This window comes from Schistocerca americana, chromosome 11 (assembly GCF_021461395.2).
Source record: "Schistocerca americana isolate TAMUIC-IGC-003095 chromosome 11, iqSchAmer2.1, whole genome shotgun sequence".
Lineage (NCBI taxonomy): Eukaryota > Metazoa > Arthropoda > Insecta > Orthoptera > Acrididae > Schistocerca > Schistocerca americana.
The window spans coordinates 188,250,486-188,271,561 of NC_060129.1; the positions used below are offsets into that span (position 1 = coordinate 188,250,486).

The 21,076-nt window shown below is 44.5% G+C and overlaps 1 protein-coding gene across 3 annotated transcripts in view; it reads right to left on the reverse strand.

The window, feature by feature from the left end:
- LOC124553575 (neprilysin-2-like) overlaps nt 1-21,076 on the reverse strand; it is a 479,037-nt gene that overhangs the window by 63,417 nt on the left and 394,544 nt on the right. For all 3 annotated transcript variants that reach the window (XM_047127420.1, XM_047127419.1, XM_047127421.1), the window contains exons 5-8: nt 17,328-17,542; nt 16,157-16,333; nt 7,148-7,365; nt 292-450 (exon numbers count right to left, since the gene is read on the reverse strand). In XM_047127420.1, the coding sequence (XP_046983376.1) occupies nt 292-450; nt 7,148-7,365; nt 16,157-16,333; nt 17,328-17,542 (769 nt within the window). The remainder of the gene's footprint in view (nt 1-291; nt 451-7,147; nt 7,366-16,156; nt 16,334-17,327; nt 17,543-21,076) is intronic.

A 21,076-nucleotide genomic window follows, 5' to 3' on the forward strand; every position in this document is an offset into this window, starting at 1 on the left:
GTTAGCAGGTTCTAATGGATGCAGATTGCAGTAGTTATCTGGAGACGAAGAGGCCTACACAGGATAGAGCACAGTGGAGTGTCTTCGGACTGAAGTCCACGACAACAGCACCGACAACAATAACGTCAAATGAGGGCACAGAATTGCAATTCTGTACAAAACAATATCAACTAAGATAAACAAATGCACAGGAGTTGTGGGTCTGGGTGTCTCCTGACAGGGACTCGATTATAAGCCGGAAAATACACACACGTATTTCCCAGTAGGTAGATTCGGACAAATAACACTCACCCTCCGGCGACGATGTCGACACACTCCTTCCAGCGGGGCTCCCGCTCCGTCTTGCCGGACAGGGCCGAGTGGTACTTCAGCTGGCGGTTGCGTAGCTCCTCCGTCATGTAGGTGACCGAAGCGCCGGCCGCTCGCCACATCACGTAGTTGGCCATCACCCTGATGAGCAAGTAATTCTCGAGTCGCACAAACGAAAAAATGTCTGACATCAAAATAAGTGTCCAAGCAATAGAAAAGCACCAGAGCAAAGCCCACTGGACCTGACGGGATACCAATTCGATTCTACACAGAGTACACAAAAGAACTTGCCCCCCTTCTAACTGCCGTGTACCGCAAGTCTCTAGAGGAACGGAAGGTTCCAAATGATTGGAAAAGAGCGCAGGTAGTCCCAGTTTTCAAGAAGGGTCGTCGAGCAGATGCGCAAAACTATAGACCTATATCTCTGACATCGATCTGTTGTAGAATTTTAGAACATGTTTTTTGCTCACGTATCATGTCATTGAACGTAATGGATGGTGTCTTGAAGGGAGGATATAAGATGATCATCAACAAAAGCAAAACGAGGATAATGGAATGTAGTCGAATTAAGTCTGGTGATGTTGAGGGTATTAGATTAGGAAATGAGACACTTAAAGTAGTAAAGGAGTTTTGCTATTTGGGGAGCAAAATAACTGATGGTGGTCGAAGTAGAGAGGATATAAAATGTAGACTGGCAATGGGAAGGAAAGCGTTTCTGAAGAAGAGAAATTTATTAACATCGAGTATAGATTTGAGTGTCAGGAAATCATTTCTGAAAGTATTTGTATGGAGTGTAGCCATGTATGGAAGTGAAACGTGGACGGTAAATAGTTTGAACAAGAAGAGAATAGAAGCTTTCGAAATGTGGTGCTATAGAAGAATGCTGAAGATTAGATGGGTAGATCACATAACTAATGAGGAAGTATTGAACAGGATTGGGGAGAAGAGAAGTTTGTGGCACAACTTGACCAGAAGAAGGGATCGGTTGGTAGGACATGTTCTGAGGCATCAAGGGATCACCAATTTAGTATTGGAGGGCAGCGTGGAGGGTAAAAATCGTAGGGGGAGACCAAGAGATGAATACACCAAGCAGATTCAGAACGATGTAGGTTGCAGTAGGTAATGGGAGATGAAGAAGCTTGCACAGGATAGAGTAGCATGGAGAGCTGCATCAAACCAGTCTCAGGACTGAAGACCACAACAACAACAACATCATGTCATTTCTGGAAACTGTAATGGTACTTGAATTACATAACCATTACGGCAGCTCACCTGAACCTCTCGATACCAGCAATACTCTACTGTGTTTCTGTAAAGTAGTTAACATGTTTCTGAGACAACATTCAGGTTTGATTTCATTAACGTAGAGGTACTTTGAGAAAGTCAAGTCTTGGACGTCATGTTGGAAAGACGTATAATGGAGTCAGCTTATAAAATGTGAACTTTAACAGTGAGAAAGATGTTTTGAAGTATTTTTTGTATCGTGAAGTGATGTTTTGTGTGTTACGTGATATTGCAACAAAAGCAATAAAAAGGAAGTGTAACTTAAATTCGGAGTGCTGATTATTCTTTTACATCAGAATTGTGCCAGCATTAATAGGTCCAATTTTCAAGAATGGTTTGTGAAACTTTTGAATATAGCAGAATAAAACTTTGGCCTCTTTGCATCCGAGCTTGGAATCACCACCACCTAGACTTTCAACAATTGAGCCACGAGTTCACAACGAGACCAGCGTGGGAAACACGAAAAGATGAGTGCCTAGTTTATTCGTTATTTCAAGAAATGACTTTATTAACTGTGCTCTAATGACACCTGCCACATAATAACTTTGTTGTTGCCCGAAAATGCAGTATTTACCAGAGTGAGCAACACCACAATCATTATTAAATTTTGACCTTTGTTGTGGTAGGGTTGTTAGAAAACCCAGAATCCACTCTGTAGGAATCAACATGGGTGCCGGAAACAGCGATCATGTGAGACCCAACTCGCTTTATTTGTGCATGAGACCCAGAAAATATTGGATACAGGCTCCCAGGTAGACGCCATTTTGCTCGACTTCTGGAAGGCGTTCGATACAGTTCCGCACTGTTGCCTGATAAACAAAGTAAGAGCCTACGGAATATCAGACCAGCTGTGTGGCTGGATTGAAGAGTTTTTAGCAAACAGAACACAGCATGTTGTTCTCAATGAAGAGACATCTACAGACGTTAAAGTAACCTCTGGCGTGCCACAGGGGAGTGTTATGGGGCCATTGCTTTTCACAATATATATAAATGACCTAGTACATAGTGTCGGAAGTTCCATGCGGCTTTTCACAGATGATGCTGTAGTATACAGAGAAGTTGCAACATTAGAAAATCGCAGTGAAATGCAGGAAGATCTGCAGGGGATAGGCATTTGGTGTAGGGAATGGCAACTGACCCTTAATATAGACAAATGTAATGTATCGCGAATACATAGAAAGAAGGATCCTTTATTGTACGAGTATACGATAGCGGAACAAACACTGGTAGCAGTTACTTCTGTAAAATATCTGGGAGTACGCGTACGGAACGATTTGAAGTGGAATGATCATATAAAATTAATTGTTGGTAAGGCGGGTGCCATGTTCAGATTCATGGGAGAGTCCTTAGAAAATGTAGTCCATCAACAATGGAGGTGGTTTACAAAACACTCATTCGACCTATACTTGAGTATTGCTCATCAGTATTGGATCCGTACCAGATCTGGTTGACGGAGGAGATAGAGAAGATCCAAAGAAGAGCGGCGCGTTTCGTCACAGGGTTATTCGGTAACCGTGACAGCGTTACGGAGATGTTTAGCAAACTCGAGTGGCAGACTCTGCAAGAGAGGCGCTCTGCATCGCGGTGTAGCTTGCTGTCCAGGTTTCGAGAGGGTGTGTTTCTGGATGAGGTATCGAATATATTGCTTCCCCCTACCTATACCCCCCGAGGAGATCACGAATGTAAAATTAGAGAGATTCAAGCACGCACAGAGGCTTTCCGGCAGTCGTTCTTCCCGCGAACCATACGAGACTGAAACAGGAATCTTCAGGTTACTACTGGCACCCTAGAACCAAATACAGCTAATCCGATACATTAATAAGGAATTATGTGACACACTGGATCAGGGATGGATTCAGGAACAGCATCATTGGGTTCTAACACCCCTCTTCACCCCACTCCCCTCAAAAAAAGTATTTTGGTGAAACTGTTTACATCCATAATGTATAATACAGGGTGTATACACTCTGGGAAATCTGGGAAAACCCTCGGAAGTTTTTCATCTGGAAGGAACCCGAGAATTTTTAAAAATTCTGGGAATTTTTCATTATTTTAGTCTTCAGCTAAATATTTGTAATTTTGACTGGTAAGAACTGATACAAAGTAAAATGTGACAAAGTCTTCAGGACAAAGACTATGAAATACTTCATAACAATAAACTGCAGCTGACGAGGGTGACGTCATGACTGCTTACATTAAGTTCGTTTGAGCAGTTGCCCACAGGCCCACGGGCATGTGCAGTTGAGTTGCGTATGGGCAGTATCTTCTCCAGCTTCCGGCTACTTATGAACTGTGGCTGTTAGCCATATCAGGAGTAGCAGCAAGGAGCGAATAATTTTTCTGGCGCGCCCAAGCTGTCAGATTCGGGGTTGTAGTGGGGAGGAGGACTGTCTGCAGGTAAGCTAGTTTACACTTGGTGATTTTGCTGCTTCTCCTCTGTTTATACTTCTCATATCAAATGAAAACAAAACGAATTTCTGTGGGTGGGAGCTATCAAGTGAATTAAAAGACATGCACATAATTACAGAATATGTTACTAGTTTCAGTTTTCTGATTTAGTTTTATTCCCATGTTTTTGGCAGTCAAGCATTAATCACCTTGCAGAACAATTAAGTTATTTTTGTCGGTTTGCTAAATAAATGTGGCTTTTATTAATCTTTTCCCCAGAGGCAGTCAATTTATTAGAAACAAAGTGCTCCTGCACCATTGGCTAGTTTCAACTGTTCACTGAATTTCAAGTGCACATTTTAGTCTTCTGGCACATATGGCATTATGCCATAATGAAGTACCAAACATGAGATAATACAGTATTAGTACTAAAAGAAAATTTACATCTGCATATCGCTCTGAAAAGCTTAATATCAGGTTGGGGCCCACTTCTTGTGAATCTGGATAAATGAATGCACACTTTAAGCCGAGTTATGAATTTTAGTAGGGTTCACGAAATTACAGTGCTCTTAGAGTATCATATTTCATTTATGAGGTCATGTAAGATCTCTTAATAGTATATATGTGTGAGCATACGAGCTTCCTACACCATCGTAGCTGCACACGAATGGTAACGCTATTTCTAACAGGTCGTGGGAAAATACTGCAAATGGTGCTTTGAAAAGCATTAATTTCAAAGTAAATTTCCCTTTACGCAAGATGATTTATATTACGCGTGTGAATGTGCATTGAATTTCTTAAATCACAGAGCATTTGACTCTCATTCAAACTTAACACACTGACGGCTAGCCACTTAGAAGAATTTCGAGCACAAAAGGCCAAACATTGCCATTACGTAAAATTTTACTCGCACATTTGTGTGGTGTTTTGTAAAGTGTTACACACACACACAAAAAATATGTGAAAGCTTAGCTTTTCTCGTAGCTACACTATGTACATTAATTTAAATCATTAACTTATCCTATCTGTGTGTTCACACTGCTTAACAGTGATGTTGCTTCTGGCTGGTACATCAAGTTTCCTATGCTCCGAGTGTCTGATGCCATTGGCTGGCGAGATCACGTGACATAACCTACAATTGGCTTGCGAAAGCAATCTTCAATCTAGATTGCAGTGCTTCGGAAAGTAAAGATCTGTGTTTGGTGGAATTTGAATCTGTGTCTTTTTAATATGAATACAAAAGTATGCAGCATATCGTAATACAAAAATATGCAGCTTAAATGTTTCTGCATGTCACAAATCATTCCAAATTTTTTCTGAGGTTTTCGCTCCCTGGAGTTCCACACTTTACAATTCAAAGGATCAATATTTTTACAGTTCCGAGGGAAGGAATACTGTCACTTATCTGTGGAAAAAGTGTGTTTTTCACCCTGGAAGAAGTGTAAATTCAAGTGGGAAAAAGTGCATTTTTAGCTCACAATATGCAAATCGCCAAACTGTATACATCCAGCATTTGAGACTGAGAGCAGTTAGCAATTTGCAACATACTTTACACGTAATTTCAAATCTTTACAAGGCAAAATTCAAAACACGTTTTGCAGATAGGATTCAGATATACCACTGAACGTGCCTGCAAAAATACATCATTGTACGACACACAGTTCACGAGATTCGATGTCATAAACATTGAGATATATGAAAAACTGCTGCATCGTGCATGATGTATTAACTTACTGCTTCATTAGTACTAACTAGAATCACAACACATTTTAGAAAATGTGTCTACATATACCACTGGATGTACCTGCAACATTATATCATTGTATGGCACATTCGTCAAGAGAAAAGATGTCACAGGCAATAAGCTGCATGGCAACAAAACTGCACGGTGAAATTCTTTAGAGATAGAAGTGAAGTATGTTAAATATATGTAACATGTGTACATGTGGACAAAGCATTGGGTAAAAAGTTCAATTTCAACTAAACTTGGAACACATATTACGCACCTGCAATGAAACACTATGGGCGCATGAAGCAACGACCTTATAGTGGGATGGGGTTGATAATGTGGAGAGAGAAGGGGGAGGGAGAGATAGACAGACAGAGAAGGAGAAGGAGGAGATAGACACAGATAGGGGGGAAGAGGGGGGGAGGGGAGGGTGGAGATGGACAGAGAAAGAGGAGGAGATTGGAGAGTGTCATAACCATGATACAGGATTTGGGGTGGACACCATTAAAACAAAGGCATTTCTCGCTGTGGAAGAATTTTCTTATGAAATTTCAATCACCAACTTTCGCCTCCGAATGTGAAAATATTTTCTTGACACTGATGTACATAGGGAGAAACGATCATCACAGTAAAATAAGGGAAATCAGAGCTTGCCCGGCAAGTTTATAGGCTTTCGTTTCTTCTGTGTGGTGTTCAAGACTGGAATAACAGAAATCTATTTTGAAGGGGGTTTGTTAAACCCTCTGCCAGGCACTTAAGTGGGATTTACAGCGTAGCGATGAAGCAGTAGATATTTGTAAACAGACTACTGGAGTGACTTCTGACTCCTATACAGACATTAAAACTTCTTTTGCTGTCAAGATGAAAAGCCACGTACAGCACAGCACAGCATTCACACTGCAGGTGGAAGATCCTGGGATTAAGAACCGGCGCCTTCATATGCCATATTTGTGTTGCAGTATGAGACGTGTGAGTAGTGTCGTGTTCTCCGTTTGTTTCCTGTTGAGCTGATGTCGCCTTCATATGTCGTATTTGTGTTGCAGTATGAGATGTGTAGGATGTGTGAGTAGTATCGTGTTCTCAGTTTATTTCCTGTTGAGCTGATGTCACCTTCATAAGTTGTATTTGCGTTGTGGTATGAGATGCGTGAGTAATATCATGTTCTCCGTATATTTCCTGTTGAACTGATGTCGCCTTCATGTGTCGTATTTGTGTTGCGGCATGACACACGTGAGTAGTATCGTGTTCTCCATTTATTTCCTGTTGAGCTGATGTCGCCTTCATATGTCGTATTTGTGTTGCGGTATGAGACATGTGAGAAGTATCGTGTTCTCCGTTTACTCCCTGTCGAGCTGATGTTCGCAATCGGGCAGGCAGTTCAGAAGGGTTAGCATCTGCAGTGTCCGCAAGTGCGCCGACGGCCTGGCTGTGACGTACCTCTTGGGGGTGTGGCTCAGCAGGGCCTCGAGGCTCTTGAGGTAGGATGGCACAGACACGACGATCAACTCGTCGTTGGAGATGGTGACGTGCGGTGGGAGCAGCGTCTGCAGGTATTCCAGCCACGGCACCGACGGGTACTCTCGCTGCAGCTGCTCCACGGTGCGCGGGTTGTACAGCTGCGTCACGTTGCGCCGCTTCTCGCTCGGTAGGGAGATCTGCGGGCCGGCGGCGACCGTGTCAGGACCGCTAACATTGTGTACAGTCTATTCTACGTGGCTACGAGAAAAGTACCGTAATTCTGAGGCCGAATCACTTCTTAACTGCAGATTAAAAATGAAGACATTGCATAATTAATGACAACTGATCTCGAGACCTTGAAAGTTGGGTTGGCGATAGTTTCAAAGGCAAGTAATGACTGACTCCAATGTTATAAGATGATAAGACGAATGCTGAAGTCTACCTACAGTTCACTCCTTTTGCAGAAAATGCGAGCTACTTTAGTAGATCCTCAAATCACATTCTCTGGAAAAGCCCACTGAAGACAAAGACCGGGTGTTATCACCATCATTTTTGCAGGAAAGGGGACAGCGACATTTTCAAAAACCTGTAACTTCTCAAATTGTTTACAAAACAACCTTATCCCCTACAAAATACTCTACATTACAAGTAATACAACTGTCTCACCAGTGCTTCCACTGTTCAAAAAGTTTTGTAATTATGAAACTTCCTGGCAGATTAAAACTGTGTGCTGGACTGAGACTCAAACTTGGGACCTTTGCCTTTCGCATGCAAGTGCTCTACGGAGCGTGAGTCATGCTTGGGTAGCTCAATGGTAGAGCACTTGCCCGTTAAAGGCAAAGGTCCCGAGTTCGAGTCTCGGTCCGGCACACAATTTTAATCTGCCAGGAAGTTTCATATCAGCACACCCTCTGCTGTAGAGTGAAAATTTCATTCTTTTGTAATCTTCTTTAGAAATAGCTGACAGCTCGTCTCTCATTTTTTCCTTGACTTCTTCAATGTTGTCAAATCGTGTGCTTTCATACCTCTTTTCATGCACGGAAATAAGTTACACGGAACCAGGTCAGGCGAGTAAGGTATGTGGGGCAGTGGAACTGTGCCATTTTCACCCAAAAAAACTGTCTAACAGAGGTGGCTTTGTCTGCAGGTGCATTGTCATCATGGAAGAACCAGTCTCCTTTCTGCCACAAATCAGGTCCTTTTGGACGAACACTGTCGCACCATCTTCTTAAAACATCCAACTAAAAGGTTTATATATAAAAACAAAGATGAGGTGACTTACCGAACAAAAACGCTGGCAGGTCGATAGACACACAAACAAACACAAACATACACACAAAATTCAAGCTTTCGCAACAAATTGTTGCCTCATCAGGAAAGAGGGAAGGAGAGGGGAAGACGAAAGGAAGTGGGTTTTAAAGGAGAGGGTAAGGAGTCATTCCAATCCCGGGAGCGGAAAGACTTACCTTAGGGGGAAAAAAGGACAGGTATACACTCGCACACACGCACATATCCATCCACACATACAGACACAAGCAGACATATTTAAAGACAAAGAGTTTGGGCAGAGATGTCAGTCGAGGCAGAAGTGTAGAGGCAAAGAAGTTGTTGAAAGACAGGTGAGGTATGAGTGGCGGCAACTTGAAATTAGCGGAGATTGAGGCCTGGCGGATGACGAGAAGAGAGGATGTACTGAAGGGCAAGTTCCCATCTCCGGAGTTCGGATAGGTTGGTGTTGGTGGGAAGTATCCAGATAACCCGGACGGTGTAACACTGTGCCAAGATGTGCTGGCCGTGCACCAAGGCATGTTTAGCCACAGGGTGATCCTCATTACCAACAAACACTGTCTGCCTGTGTCCATTCATGCGAATGGACAGTTTGTTGCTGGTCATTCCCACATAGAATGCGTCACAGTGTAGGCAGGTCAGTTGGTAAATCACGTGGGTGCTTTCACACGTGGCTCTGCCTTTGATCGTGTACACCTTCCGGGTTACAGGACTGGAGTAGGTGGTGGTGGGAGGGTGCATGGGACAGGTTTTGCATCGGGGGCGGTTACAAGGATAGGAGCCAGAGGGTAGGGAAGGTGGTTTGGGGATTTCATAGGGATGAACTAACAGGTTACGAAGGTTAGGTGGACGGCGGAATGACACTCTTGGCGGAGTGGGGAGGATTTCATGAAGGATGGATCTCATTTCAGGGCAGGATTTGAGGAAGTCGTATCCCTGCTGGAGAGCCACATTCAGAGTCTGGTCCAGTCCCGGAAAGTATCCTGTCACAAGTGGGGCACTTTTGTGGTTCTTCTGTGGGGGATTCTGGGTTTGAGGGGACGAGGAAGTGGCTCTGGTTATTTGCTTCTGTACCAGGTCGGGAGGGTAGTTGCGGGATGCGAAAGCTGTTTTCAGGTTGTTGGTGTAATGATTCAGGGATTCCGGAATGGAGCAGATTCGTTTGCCACGAAGACCTAGGCTGTAGGGAAGGGACCGTTTGATGTGGAATGGGTGGCAGCTGTCATAATGGAGGTACTGTTGCTTGTTGGTGGGTTTGATGTGGACGGACGTGTGAAGTTGGCCATTGGACAGGTGGAGGTCAACGTCAAGGAAAGTGGCATGGGATTTGGAGTAGGACCAGGTGAAACTGATGGAACCAAAGGAGTTGAGGTTGGAGAGGAAATTCTGGAGTTCTTCTTCACTGTGAGTCCAGATCATGAAGATGTCATCAATAAATCTGTACCAAACTTTGGGTTGGCAGACTTGGGTAACCAAGAAGGCTTCCTCTAAGCGACCCATGAATAGGTTGGCGTATGAGGGGGCCATCCTGGTACCCGTGGCTGTTCCCTTTAATTGTTGGTATGTCTGGCCTTCAAAAGTGAAGAAGTTGTGGGTCAGGATGAAGCTGGCTAAGGTGATGAGGAAAGAGGTTTTAGGTAGGGTGGCAGGTGATCGGCGTGAAAGGAAATGCTCCATCGCAGCGAGGCCCTGGACATGCGGAATATTTGTGTATAAGGACGTGGCATCAATGGTTACAAGGATGGTTTCCGGGGGTAACAGATTGGGTAAGGATTCCAGGCGTTCAAGGAAGTGGTTGGTGTCCTTGATGAAGGATGGGAGACTGCATGTAATGGGTTGAAGGTGTTGATCTACGTAGGCAGAGATACGTTCTGTGGGGGCTTGGTAACCAGCTACAATGGGGCGGCCGGGATGATTGGGTTTGTGGATTTTAGGAAGAAGGTAGAAGGTAGGGGTGCGGGGTGTCGGTGGGGTCAGGAGGTTGATGGAGTCAGGTGAAAGGTTTTGCAGGGGGCCTAAGGTTCTGAGGATTCCTTGAAGCTCCGCCTGGACATCGGGAATGGGGTTACCTTGGCAAACTTTGTATGTGGTGTTGTCTGAAAGCTGACGCAGTCCCTCAGCCACATACTCCCGACGATCAAGTACCACGGTCGTGGAACCCTTGTCCGCCGGAAGAATGACGATGGATCGGTCAGCCTTCAGATCACGGATAGCCTGGGCTTCAGCAGTGGTGATGTTGGGTGTAGGATTAAGGTTTTTTAAGAAGGATTGAGATGCAAGGCTGGAAGTCAGAAATTCCTGGAAGGTTTGGAGAGGGTGATTTTGAGGAAGAGGAGGTGGGTCCCGCTGTGACGGAGGACGGAACTGTTCCAGGCAGGGTTCAATTTGGATGGTGTCTTGAGGAGTCGGATCATCAGGAGTAGGATTAGGATCATTTTTCTTCGTGGCAAAGTGATACTTCCAGCAGAGAGTACGAGTGTAGGACAGTAAATCTTTGACGAGGGCTGTTTGGTTGAATCTGGGAGTGGGGCTGAAGGTGAGGCCTTTGGATAGGACAGAGGTTTCGGATTGGGAGAGAGGTTTGGAGGAAAGGTTAACTACTGAATTAGGGTGTTGTGGTTCCAGATTGTGTTGATCGGAATTTTGAGGTTTTGGAGGGAGTGGAGCTGGAAGTGGGAGATTGAGTAGATGGGAGAGACTGGGTTTGTGTGCAATGAGAGGAGGTTGAGGTTTGCTGGAAAGGTTGTGAAGGGTGAGTGAGTTGCCTTTCCGGAGGTGGGAAACCAGGAGATTGGATAGTTTTTTGAGGTGGAGGGTGGCATGCTGTTCTAATTTACGGTTGGCCTGTAGGAGGATGCTCTGGACAGCCGGTGTGGATGTGGGAGAGGAAAGATTAAGGACTTTTATTAAGGATAGGAGTTGACGGGTGTGTTCATTGGCTGAGTTGATGTGTAGGTGAAGGATTAGGTGGGTGAGGGCAATGGATTGTTCAGTTTGGAACTGGTATAGGGACTGATGGAAGGAAGGGTTGCAGCCAGAGATGGGAACTTTAAGTGTGAGGCCTTTGGGGGTGATGCCAAATGTCAGACAAGCCTGAGAAAATAGAATATGGGAGTGTAATCTGGCTAGGGCGAAGGCATGTTTGCGGAGGGAATGTAAATAAAACTTAATGGGGTCATTGTGGGGGTGTTGTGAGGGTGACATGGTATTAGAAGGTGGAAAGTATTAACATGAGGTGAAATGAAAATGAAAATAAAAATATATGGGGAGAGATAAAGGTGAAACGGAAAGAAACAGGAGATCTGGAATGAAAAAAGGCGAAAAGGTGTTGGTTACAGCTGGGCTATGTTGGACTTGGGTTGGTAGACAACGATGTGTATAAAGGTTAGGTGGTTGTGTTGCCGCCAAAACACGTTAAAGGACGCAGAAATTCGGGAAAATTTCGAAAAAACTGCGTGTAGTATATTAAAAGGAGTGGTATTGTGGTGGCAGATTATGAAAATGAGACTAACAATTGTCTGACGAAGAAATAATCGCGTTAAAACCTGTGGGAAGCGGCTAAAAATGATCAGTGGTGTGGGAAAAACGGAAATGGAAATAAAGCGAAAGTTATTAGAACTGGCCGAAATGGTTGTTTAAAAGGTGAAAGGAGCTGTTTGTGAACTAGAAACGGTGGATATTATAGCGGCGGTAGTGCTGAAAGCGGCAAAAAATTTTTTTGGTTATGGTTTGGAAGTGGGTTACGCATTATTGAGTATATATATAGGCGGGATAAAATAGTATAGCAGATTACGGTAAAAAGGAGAAGGTGAATACAAAGTGAAACTACTGGCAAAAACAGAAAGAGGAAAATAAGACGACAGAAAAGATTTCGAAATGCAACAGTGACAATAACAAACGTAATTGTTGGATTCAAATTAATGATATCAATATAATGGAAGGAAACATTCCACGTGGGAAAAATTATATATAAAAACAAAGATGAGGTGACTTACCGAACAAAAACGCTGGCAGGTCGATAGACACACAAACAAACACAAACATACACACAAAATTCAAGCTTTCGCAACAAATTGTTGCCTCATCAGGAAAGAGGGAAGGAGAGGGGAAGACGAAAGGAAGTGGGTTTTAAAGGAGAGGGTAAGGAGTCATTCCAATCCCGGGAGCGGAAAGACTTACCTTAGGGGGAAAAAAGGACAGGTATACACTCGCACACACGCACATATCCATCCACACATACAGACACAAGCAGACATATTTAAAGACAAAGAGTTTGGGCAGAGATGTCAGTCGAGGCAGAAGTGTAGAGGCAAAGAAGTTGTTGAAAGACAGGTGAGGTATGAGTGGCGGCAACTTGAAATTAGCGGAGATTGAGGCCTGGCGGATGACGAGAAGAGAGGATGTACTGAAGGGCAAGTTCCCATCTCCGGAGTTCGGATAGGTTGGTGTTGGTGGGAAGTATCCAGATAACCCGGACGGTGTAACACTGTGCCAAGATGTGCTGGCCGTGCACCAAGGCATGTTTAGCCACAGGGTGATCCTCATTACCAACAAACACTGTCTGCCTGTGTCCATTCATGCGAATGGACAGTTTGTTGCTGGTCATTCCCACATAGAATGCGTCACAGTGTAGGCAGGTCAGTTGGTAAATCACGTGGGTGCTTTCACACGTGGCTCTGCCTTTGATCGTGTACACCTTCCGGGTTACAGGACTGGAGTAGGTGGTGGTGGGAGGGTGCATGGGACAGGTTTTGCATCGGGGGCGGTTACAAGGATAGGAGCCAGAGGGTAGGGAAGGTGGTTTGGGGATTTCATAGGGATGAACTAACAGGTTACGAAGGTTAGGTGGACGGCGGAATGACACTCTTGGCGGAGTGGGGAGGATTTCATGAAGGATGGATCTCATTTCAGGGCAGGATTTGAGGAAGTCGTATCCCTGCTGGAGAGCCACATTCAGAGTCTGGTCCAGTCCCGGAAAGTATCCTGTCACAAGTGGGGCACTTTTGTGGTTCTTCTGTGGGGGATTCTGGGTTTGAGGGGACGAGGAAGTGGCTCTGGTTATTTGCTTCTGTACCAGGTCGGGAGGGTAGTTGCGGGATGCGAAAGCTGTTTTCAGGTTGTTGGTGTAATGATTCAGGGATTCCGGAATGGAGCAGATTCGTTTGCCACGAAGACCTAGGCTGTAGGGAAGGGACCGTTTGATGTGGAATGGGTGGCAGCTGTCATAATGGAGGTACTGTTGCTTGTTGGTGGGTTTGATGTGGACGGACGTGTGAAGTTGGCCATTGGACAGGTGGAGGTCAACGTCAAGGAAAGTGGCATGGGATTTGGAGTAGGACCAGGTGAAACTGATGGAACCAAAGGAGTTGAGGTTGGAGAGGAAATTCTGGAGTTCTTCTTCACTGTGAGTCCAGATCATGAAGATGTCATCAATAAATCTGTACCAAACTTTGGGTTGGCAGACTTGGGTAACCAAGAAGGCTTCCTCTAAGCGACCCATGAATAGGTTGGCGTATGAGGGGGCCATCCTGGTACCCATGGCTGTTCCCTTTAATTGTTGGTATGTCTGGCCTTCAAAAGTGAAGAAGTTGTGGGTCAGGATGAAGCTGGCTAAGGTGATGAGGAAAGAGGTTTTAGGTAGGGTGGCAGGTGATCGGCGTGAAAGGAAATGCTCCATCGCAGCGAGGCCCTGGACATGCGGAATATTTGTGTATAAGGACGTGGCATCAATGGTTACAAGGATGGTTTCCGGGGGTAACAGATTGGGTAAGGATTCCAGGCGTTCAAGGAAGTGGTTGGTGTCCTTGATGAAGGATGGGAGACTGCATGTAATGGGTTGAAGGTTTGATTGACGGTATGTGAGCTCAAGCTCTCAAAATCTCTCAGTATTTTCATCGATTCTTGTAGTTGATCGACTTCCAGAATGAACTTTGTCATCAATCCACATGTCGCCATTTTTAAATCGAGCAAACTACTCGTACACTTGAGTTTCTCCCAAAGCGTGTCTTGGTAAGCTGTTCTCAACATTAAAATAGTTTCAGCACCATTTTTACTGAGCAGAAAATAAAATTTCAGTGCTGCACATTGTTCACTTGACCTTGCCATCATAAGACACGAAACAAGAACAAAACAGCACTAGCAAAAACAATCACTGCAGCTGATCTGTGTGTGTGTGTGTGTGTGTGTGTGTGTGTGTGTGTGTGTGTGTACCACACCATACACTCCAATATCCTTAGAAGTGGTGCACTGCCCCAAGGTACACATCTTTCAGTCAATGCCCTATGTAGCATAATTAATAAATGCAGACAGATCCTTTTGTTTTGTTTGACAGTACTCCTTGGACAATATCACTTTACTACCATTTACTCACTGAATCGTATGGTATGAATTGACATTTCATCTAGATAAGCCACTGGCCATCTCATTTGCACTTAACTTAGAGTTTGTTCTGACACATTTAAAAACAATTCTTTTTAGAAAGAACAGTTGTTCTTACAAGTGGAGGACACGAGTCGAGGTGGGGCCGAGGAATGCATTGAATGGTAAGGTATTTTAAGATATCACTTATCCCAAAATAAAACTGTTCACGCTTGTGACACCCTGGTGTAAGTGTTTCATCTTTCCTAACCAGATGAGATAAAGTTATCTATCATCTATTACAACTACATCACCATTGGTGAGACAGTCATGCGTGTATAGTGTCAAACTGATGCACTGTACATAATACATTTGGTGACAATTCCTCCATAATTTTTTTTTTTAATTTTTGTTGGCAGCAAAGTTATAAGGCCAAAAATAAGGATGAACATCAGTGCGGGGTAGCCACGCGGCCTGAGGCGTCTCGTCATGGCCCTGGCGGCTCCCCCCCGTCAGAGGTTTGAGTCCTCCCTCGGGCATGGGTGTGTGTGTGTTGTCCTTAGTGTAAGTTAGTTTCAGTTAGATTATGTCATGTGTAAGCTTGGGAACCGATGACCTCAGCAGTTTGGTCCCATATGACCTTACGAGTATTTTCCAATTTTCCAAAGATGAAGACAGCTAAATTTACGCTGAACTCCAGTTTATGGCTGCCAAATTAATATATGAAAAAGCAATGTTGTGAATATTAATGACATTAAATTTCCCTTTCAATTTATTGAAAATTAAATGCTGCCGTGACAAAGTGTCCTTCATACAAAGCTCACAGTGAGAGAACAGTTAGCCAGCCACTGTGGCCGAGCAGTTCTAGGTACTTCTGTCCGGAACTGCGCTGCTGCTACGGACGCAGATTCGAATCCTGCCTCGGGCACGGATGTGTGTGATGTCCTTAGATTAGTTAGGTTTACGTAGTTCTAAGTCTAGGCGAATGATGACCTCAGATGATAAGTCCCATAGTGCTCAGAGCCATTTGAACCATTTGAGAGAACAGTTAAGGTTAATGGTGTTTTTATGATGTGTATTACATCAAAAATGATAAATAGTAACATATCTGTACATGCCTGCTGCACATTACGAATGAAATTAATCATACTTCACCTTGTCATCTATCTTGTAAACAAATTAGAACACTGAAATTAATAGCAATTGTCCGCCACACACCGTTGGGTGGCTTGCGGAGTATCAATGTAGAAGGTATGTTCTCTTTAAGGATTATTTTACAGTTGGCATGACAGTGGTGCAACTTGTTCCTTGACCCAGATGCAGTAAGGCATTCGGACTACTCACATTGGCCAAAGTTATCTCGAACTCGAGGGACTGCCTGAGCTCACGCTCAGCGCGCGCCCTGTCGGCACCCAGAAGAACTGCCAGGTCCACCTGGTACTGGTAGTAAGCATCCACCAGTTTGTCCGAGGGGCCCTTCACCAGGAACTCGCGGCTCAGCCCTAGTGACGCCTGGTCCAACTGCAGAAACAGGAAGCGAGGGCTAGCACATACCACAACTACAGAAAGGGAGGCAGTGCAGTGAGAGGGACGTGTGATAGAAGGAGAGACAGTAGGAGAGAGAGTGAAGAGACAAAGAGTGAGTGGGAGATGAAGGAAGAGCTGGAGAGGCAGTGTGTGAAAGAGTGTCAGAGAGAGAGAGAGAGATGAAGAAGGGGAGTGAGAGAAAGAGGGAGACATGAAGCATGAGAGAGACAGAGGAGGAGAAAGAGAGAGGAACAGAAATATGGAGAATGAGAGGAAGATAAAGACTAGAAGTGAAGGAAAGTTCCAGAGGGATAGAATGAAAGAGACAGAGAAGTCAGTGTGAGAAAGAGACACAGACAGAGTAAGATTAAAAAGACAGAGGGTGAAAGAAATAAGGTAGAGAGTTACAGTGAGATATAGTTAGGGAAAAAAGAGCAAAGGGGGAGTGAAAAAAATGAAAAGACAGAGGAAGAAGAAGAGAAAGGAAGCATTAGTGAGAGAAAAGAAGTGAAGAAGTAAAGGACAGACAGTGAGTGAATGAAAGGGTCAAAGAAGGGAAGAGAGAGAGAGAATCAGAAAAAGAAAGAGATAAATTATAGAACACAGCACGAATGAGTGAGTAAAATACACAGGAGTGTAAGTGAAAGGATGAGAGGGGAGGAGAGAATAAGTAAAGCAACAGGAAGCGAGCAAAGTGAGGGAGATGATGATGCACTGACAGAGAGAAACACACACACAGAGCCAGCCACATGAGAAATCTTGCAGTAATAGAATGGTTTGAATTACTTCTATGTTTGTTTCATTTCATTGTCTCAATTTTTAAGTAAAATTTCATTAACAGTTACCATTCTGGATACCGGAATGTTAATGGCCAAGAGCATATATTGTCATTTACTAGGCAGGCTGAGCCAGATTGTCTCACTGCCTAATGTGTTGTAAATCTCTATAGACACGGGTTCAGTGGACTGCGGTGTGCAGCAGTACTCACGTTGATGGAGCGGTGCGTGGAGTTGCGGGCATCGGTGGCCACGGAGAAGTCGATGAAGTAGTCGACGCTGTAGCCGGCCCTGCGGAAACGGTAGACACTCTGCCGCCAGTCGAAGCTCGCCTCGTCCCAGGAGTCGCCCTCCACGGCGGGCCAGCCGCCCAGCTCCTCCTTGAGGACCCTCTGGAGTGGCGCCAGGCCACGGGACTCGATCAGTGCTGAGGGAACCCACAAGGAGACTGTCAACACACTGAACCGCCACCGACACCGACCTTCACCTGGCATGCGGCACGGGGACGTACCCTGTTCCAGACTGCACATCTATGACTCGACTATTGACTACAGACAGGAAAACTTTAAGCGTGGGAAGGCTTTACAACACTGGAAACAAGCTGTGATAGGCACATCCAAAAGAAAGTAAAAACAAAATAACATGGTTGCAACACTCAGGAAATAATTGGTTCCTGTGGTAGAAGCAACATCATTCACAGCAAATTCCTAAGAACAGAATGTGTTCAAAGAGGGTCTGCACAGAAAGCTACCATAGTGTACAGGGTGGTCCATTGATAGTGACCGAGCCAAATAAGCATCAAACGAAAAAACTACAAAGAGCGAAACTCGTCCAGCTTGAAGGGGGAAACAAGATGGCGCTGTGGCTGGCCCGCTGGATGGCGCTGCCATAGGTCAAACGGATATCAACAGCGTTTTTTTTTTTTAATAGGAATCCCCATTTTTGATACATATTCGTGTGCTACGTAAAGAAATATGAATGTTTTAGTTGGACCACTTTTTTCGCTTTGTGATAGATGGCGCTGTAATAGTCACAAACGTATAAGTACGTGGTATCACGTAACATTCCAAGTGTCCGGACCGTTCGCCGGATAGTTACGTTATTTAAGGAAACAGGAAGTGTTCAGCCACGTGTGAAATGTCAACCACGACCTGCAACAAATGATGATGCCCAGGTAGGTGTTTTAGCTGCTGTCGCGGCTGATCCGCACATCAGTAGCAGACAAATTGCGCGAGAATCGGGAATCTCAAAAACGTCGGTGTTGAGAATGCTACATCAACATCGATTGCACCCGTACCATATTTCTATGCACCAGGAATTGCATGGCGACGACTTTGAACGTCGTGTACAGTTCTGCGAATGGCCACAAGAGAAATTACGGGACGATGACAGATTTTTTGCACGCGTTCTATTTAGCGACGAAGCGTCATTCACCAACAGCGGGAACGTAAACCGGCATAATATGTACTATTGGGCAACGGAAAATCCACGATGGCTGCGACAAGTGGAACATCAGCGACCTTGGCGGGTTAATGTATGGTGCGGCATTATGAGAGGAAGGATAATTGGCCCCCATTTTACCGATGGCAATCTAAATGGTGCAATGTGTACTGATTTCCTACGTAATGTTCTACCGATATTACTACAAGATGTTTCACTGTATGACAGAATGGCGATGTACTTCCAACATGATGGATGTCCGGCACATAGCTCGCGTGCGGTTGAAGCGGTATTGAATAGCGTATTTCATGGCAGTTGGATTGGTCGTCGAAGCACCATACCGTGGCCCGCACGTTCATCGGATCTGACGGCCCCGGATTTCTTTCTGTGGGGAAAGTTGAAGGATATTTGCTATCGTGATCCACCGACAACGCCTGACAACATGCGTCAGCGCATTGTCAATGCATGTGCGAACATTACGGAAGGCGAACTACTCGCTGTTGAGAGGAATGTCGTTACACGTATTGCCAAATACATTGAGGTTGACGGACACCATTTTGAGCATTTATTGGATTAATGTGGTATTTACAGGTAATCGCGCTGTAACAGCACGCGTTCTCAGAAATGATAAGTTCACAAAGGGACATGCATAACAGTGTAACAACCGAAATAAAATGTTCAAACGTACCTACGTTCTGTATTTTAATTTAAAAAAACCTACCTGTTACCAACTGTTCGTCTAAAATTGTGAGCCATGTGTTTGTGACTATTACAGCGCCATCTATCACAAAGCGTAAAAAGTGGTCCAACTAAAACATTCATATTTCTTCTCGTACTACACGAATATGTAACAAAAAATGGGGGTTCCTATTAAAAAGAAACGCAGTTGATATCCGTTTGACCTATGGCAGCGCCATCTAGCGGGCCAACCATAGCGCCATCTGGTTTCCGTCTTCAAGCTAGACAAGTTTCGTTCTTTGTAGTTTTTTCGTTTGACGCTTATTTCGTGAGATATTTTGCCCAGTCACGATCAGTGGACCACCCTGTATAGAGAGGTGTTTCCAGGGCCTTGAAGGGTCTTCCGAAAGCAAGGCTGTCATAGCATCTAGTGTTAATCAAATGGCTACCCAGAACGGCTGCAATGGTATCCAATTGCCGCACCATTAAAGTTTGATTACTGTGATATCTAGACGAGGTGCTCGAACTGGCATCGGAGGCCTCAAGGCATCTATCAGGTGGTCCATAGGAGTAGAAACTTACTTATAAAAGAAACACAGGTGTATAAATAGAGATTTAAAATCGAGTAGGCCCTAGCGTGAGACGGGAGAGAGGGGAAAACCTGTGGGGCTATGTTACCAACATGGCAGCTATTTTGGAAGCCGCTGTTTTGGATGGAGAGAATTGTGCAAGAAAAACAATATCGCCTTTCATTTGAGCATAGTTCTATCCAGTCTCAAGTTATGACTGCTATTTCATCTTTACAAGTGTTGTGAAATCTGGCCATGGCGTTAAGTGAAACTGAACACATTGGGATTGTCCTGATATCGGGAGAGAGGAGTGCCTGTGTTATCACAGAGGATTTCAACCAACACTACACAGAGAGACCACCCACTATCCAAATTTCTTGCAAGATTCTGTGTAACTGTTTGTCTCAGACAGACTGAAAGTGGACGACTGAAAATGGCTACAGGTGAAGCATCATTCAGTACCAGTCCAGCACTCTCCTCTCATCCAAGATTGGAGTCAGATTGGGGTCAGCCAGACATCAATAACGACGATTTTGGTTACATATAAATGGCACACTTACCAAATCCAAATGTTAGAACACACCACAGAGCACGATCCAGACTGTCAGTTCAGTTTTCAGAATGTACAAAAACTTTAATTTCCCTTACAACATGTGGTTTGTGAATGAAGGTGATTTTTAAGTGAATGGAGATGTAAATAAACAGATTTACCGACACTGGTCACATTCAGCACTCATGGAATCCATCGAAGGTAGATGGGACATCAACAATGACAGTTTGGTGTGGAATACGGAGTTATCGTGTTGTTTTGCCATTGTTCATTCACTGTACACTAAGAGCACGATGGTGCCTCATCTCATTAGGGGCTAGCTGCCTGGGCATACCTGCATATCTAGTTTTCGTGGATATGGATAGGTTGTAGATGACCAATGGAGTGGCTGCCACATTCCCCAATTTATGTCCACCTGATTTCTACTTGTGGAGACATGTGAAGGCAGCTCTGCATGCACGCCTCGAGGAGTGGATTCTTGATAGTTTTGCTTGCGTTCTGGTACATGTGTTAGTTAAAATTAATGAGGAATGGGTGAAAAAGATAACATACGTCAAACACATCCTGGGTTGGGTTGTTGGGGGGAAGAGACCAAACAGCGAGGTCATCGGTCTCATCGGATTAGGGAAGGATGGGGAAGGAAGTCGGCCGTGCCATTTCAAAGGAACCATCCCGGCATTTGCCTGGCGTGATTTAGGGAAATCACGGAAAACCTAAATCAGGA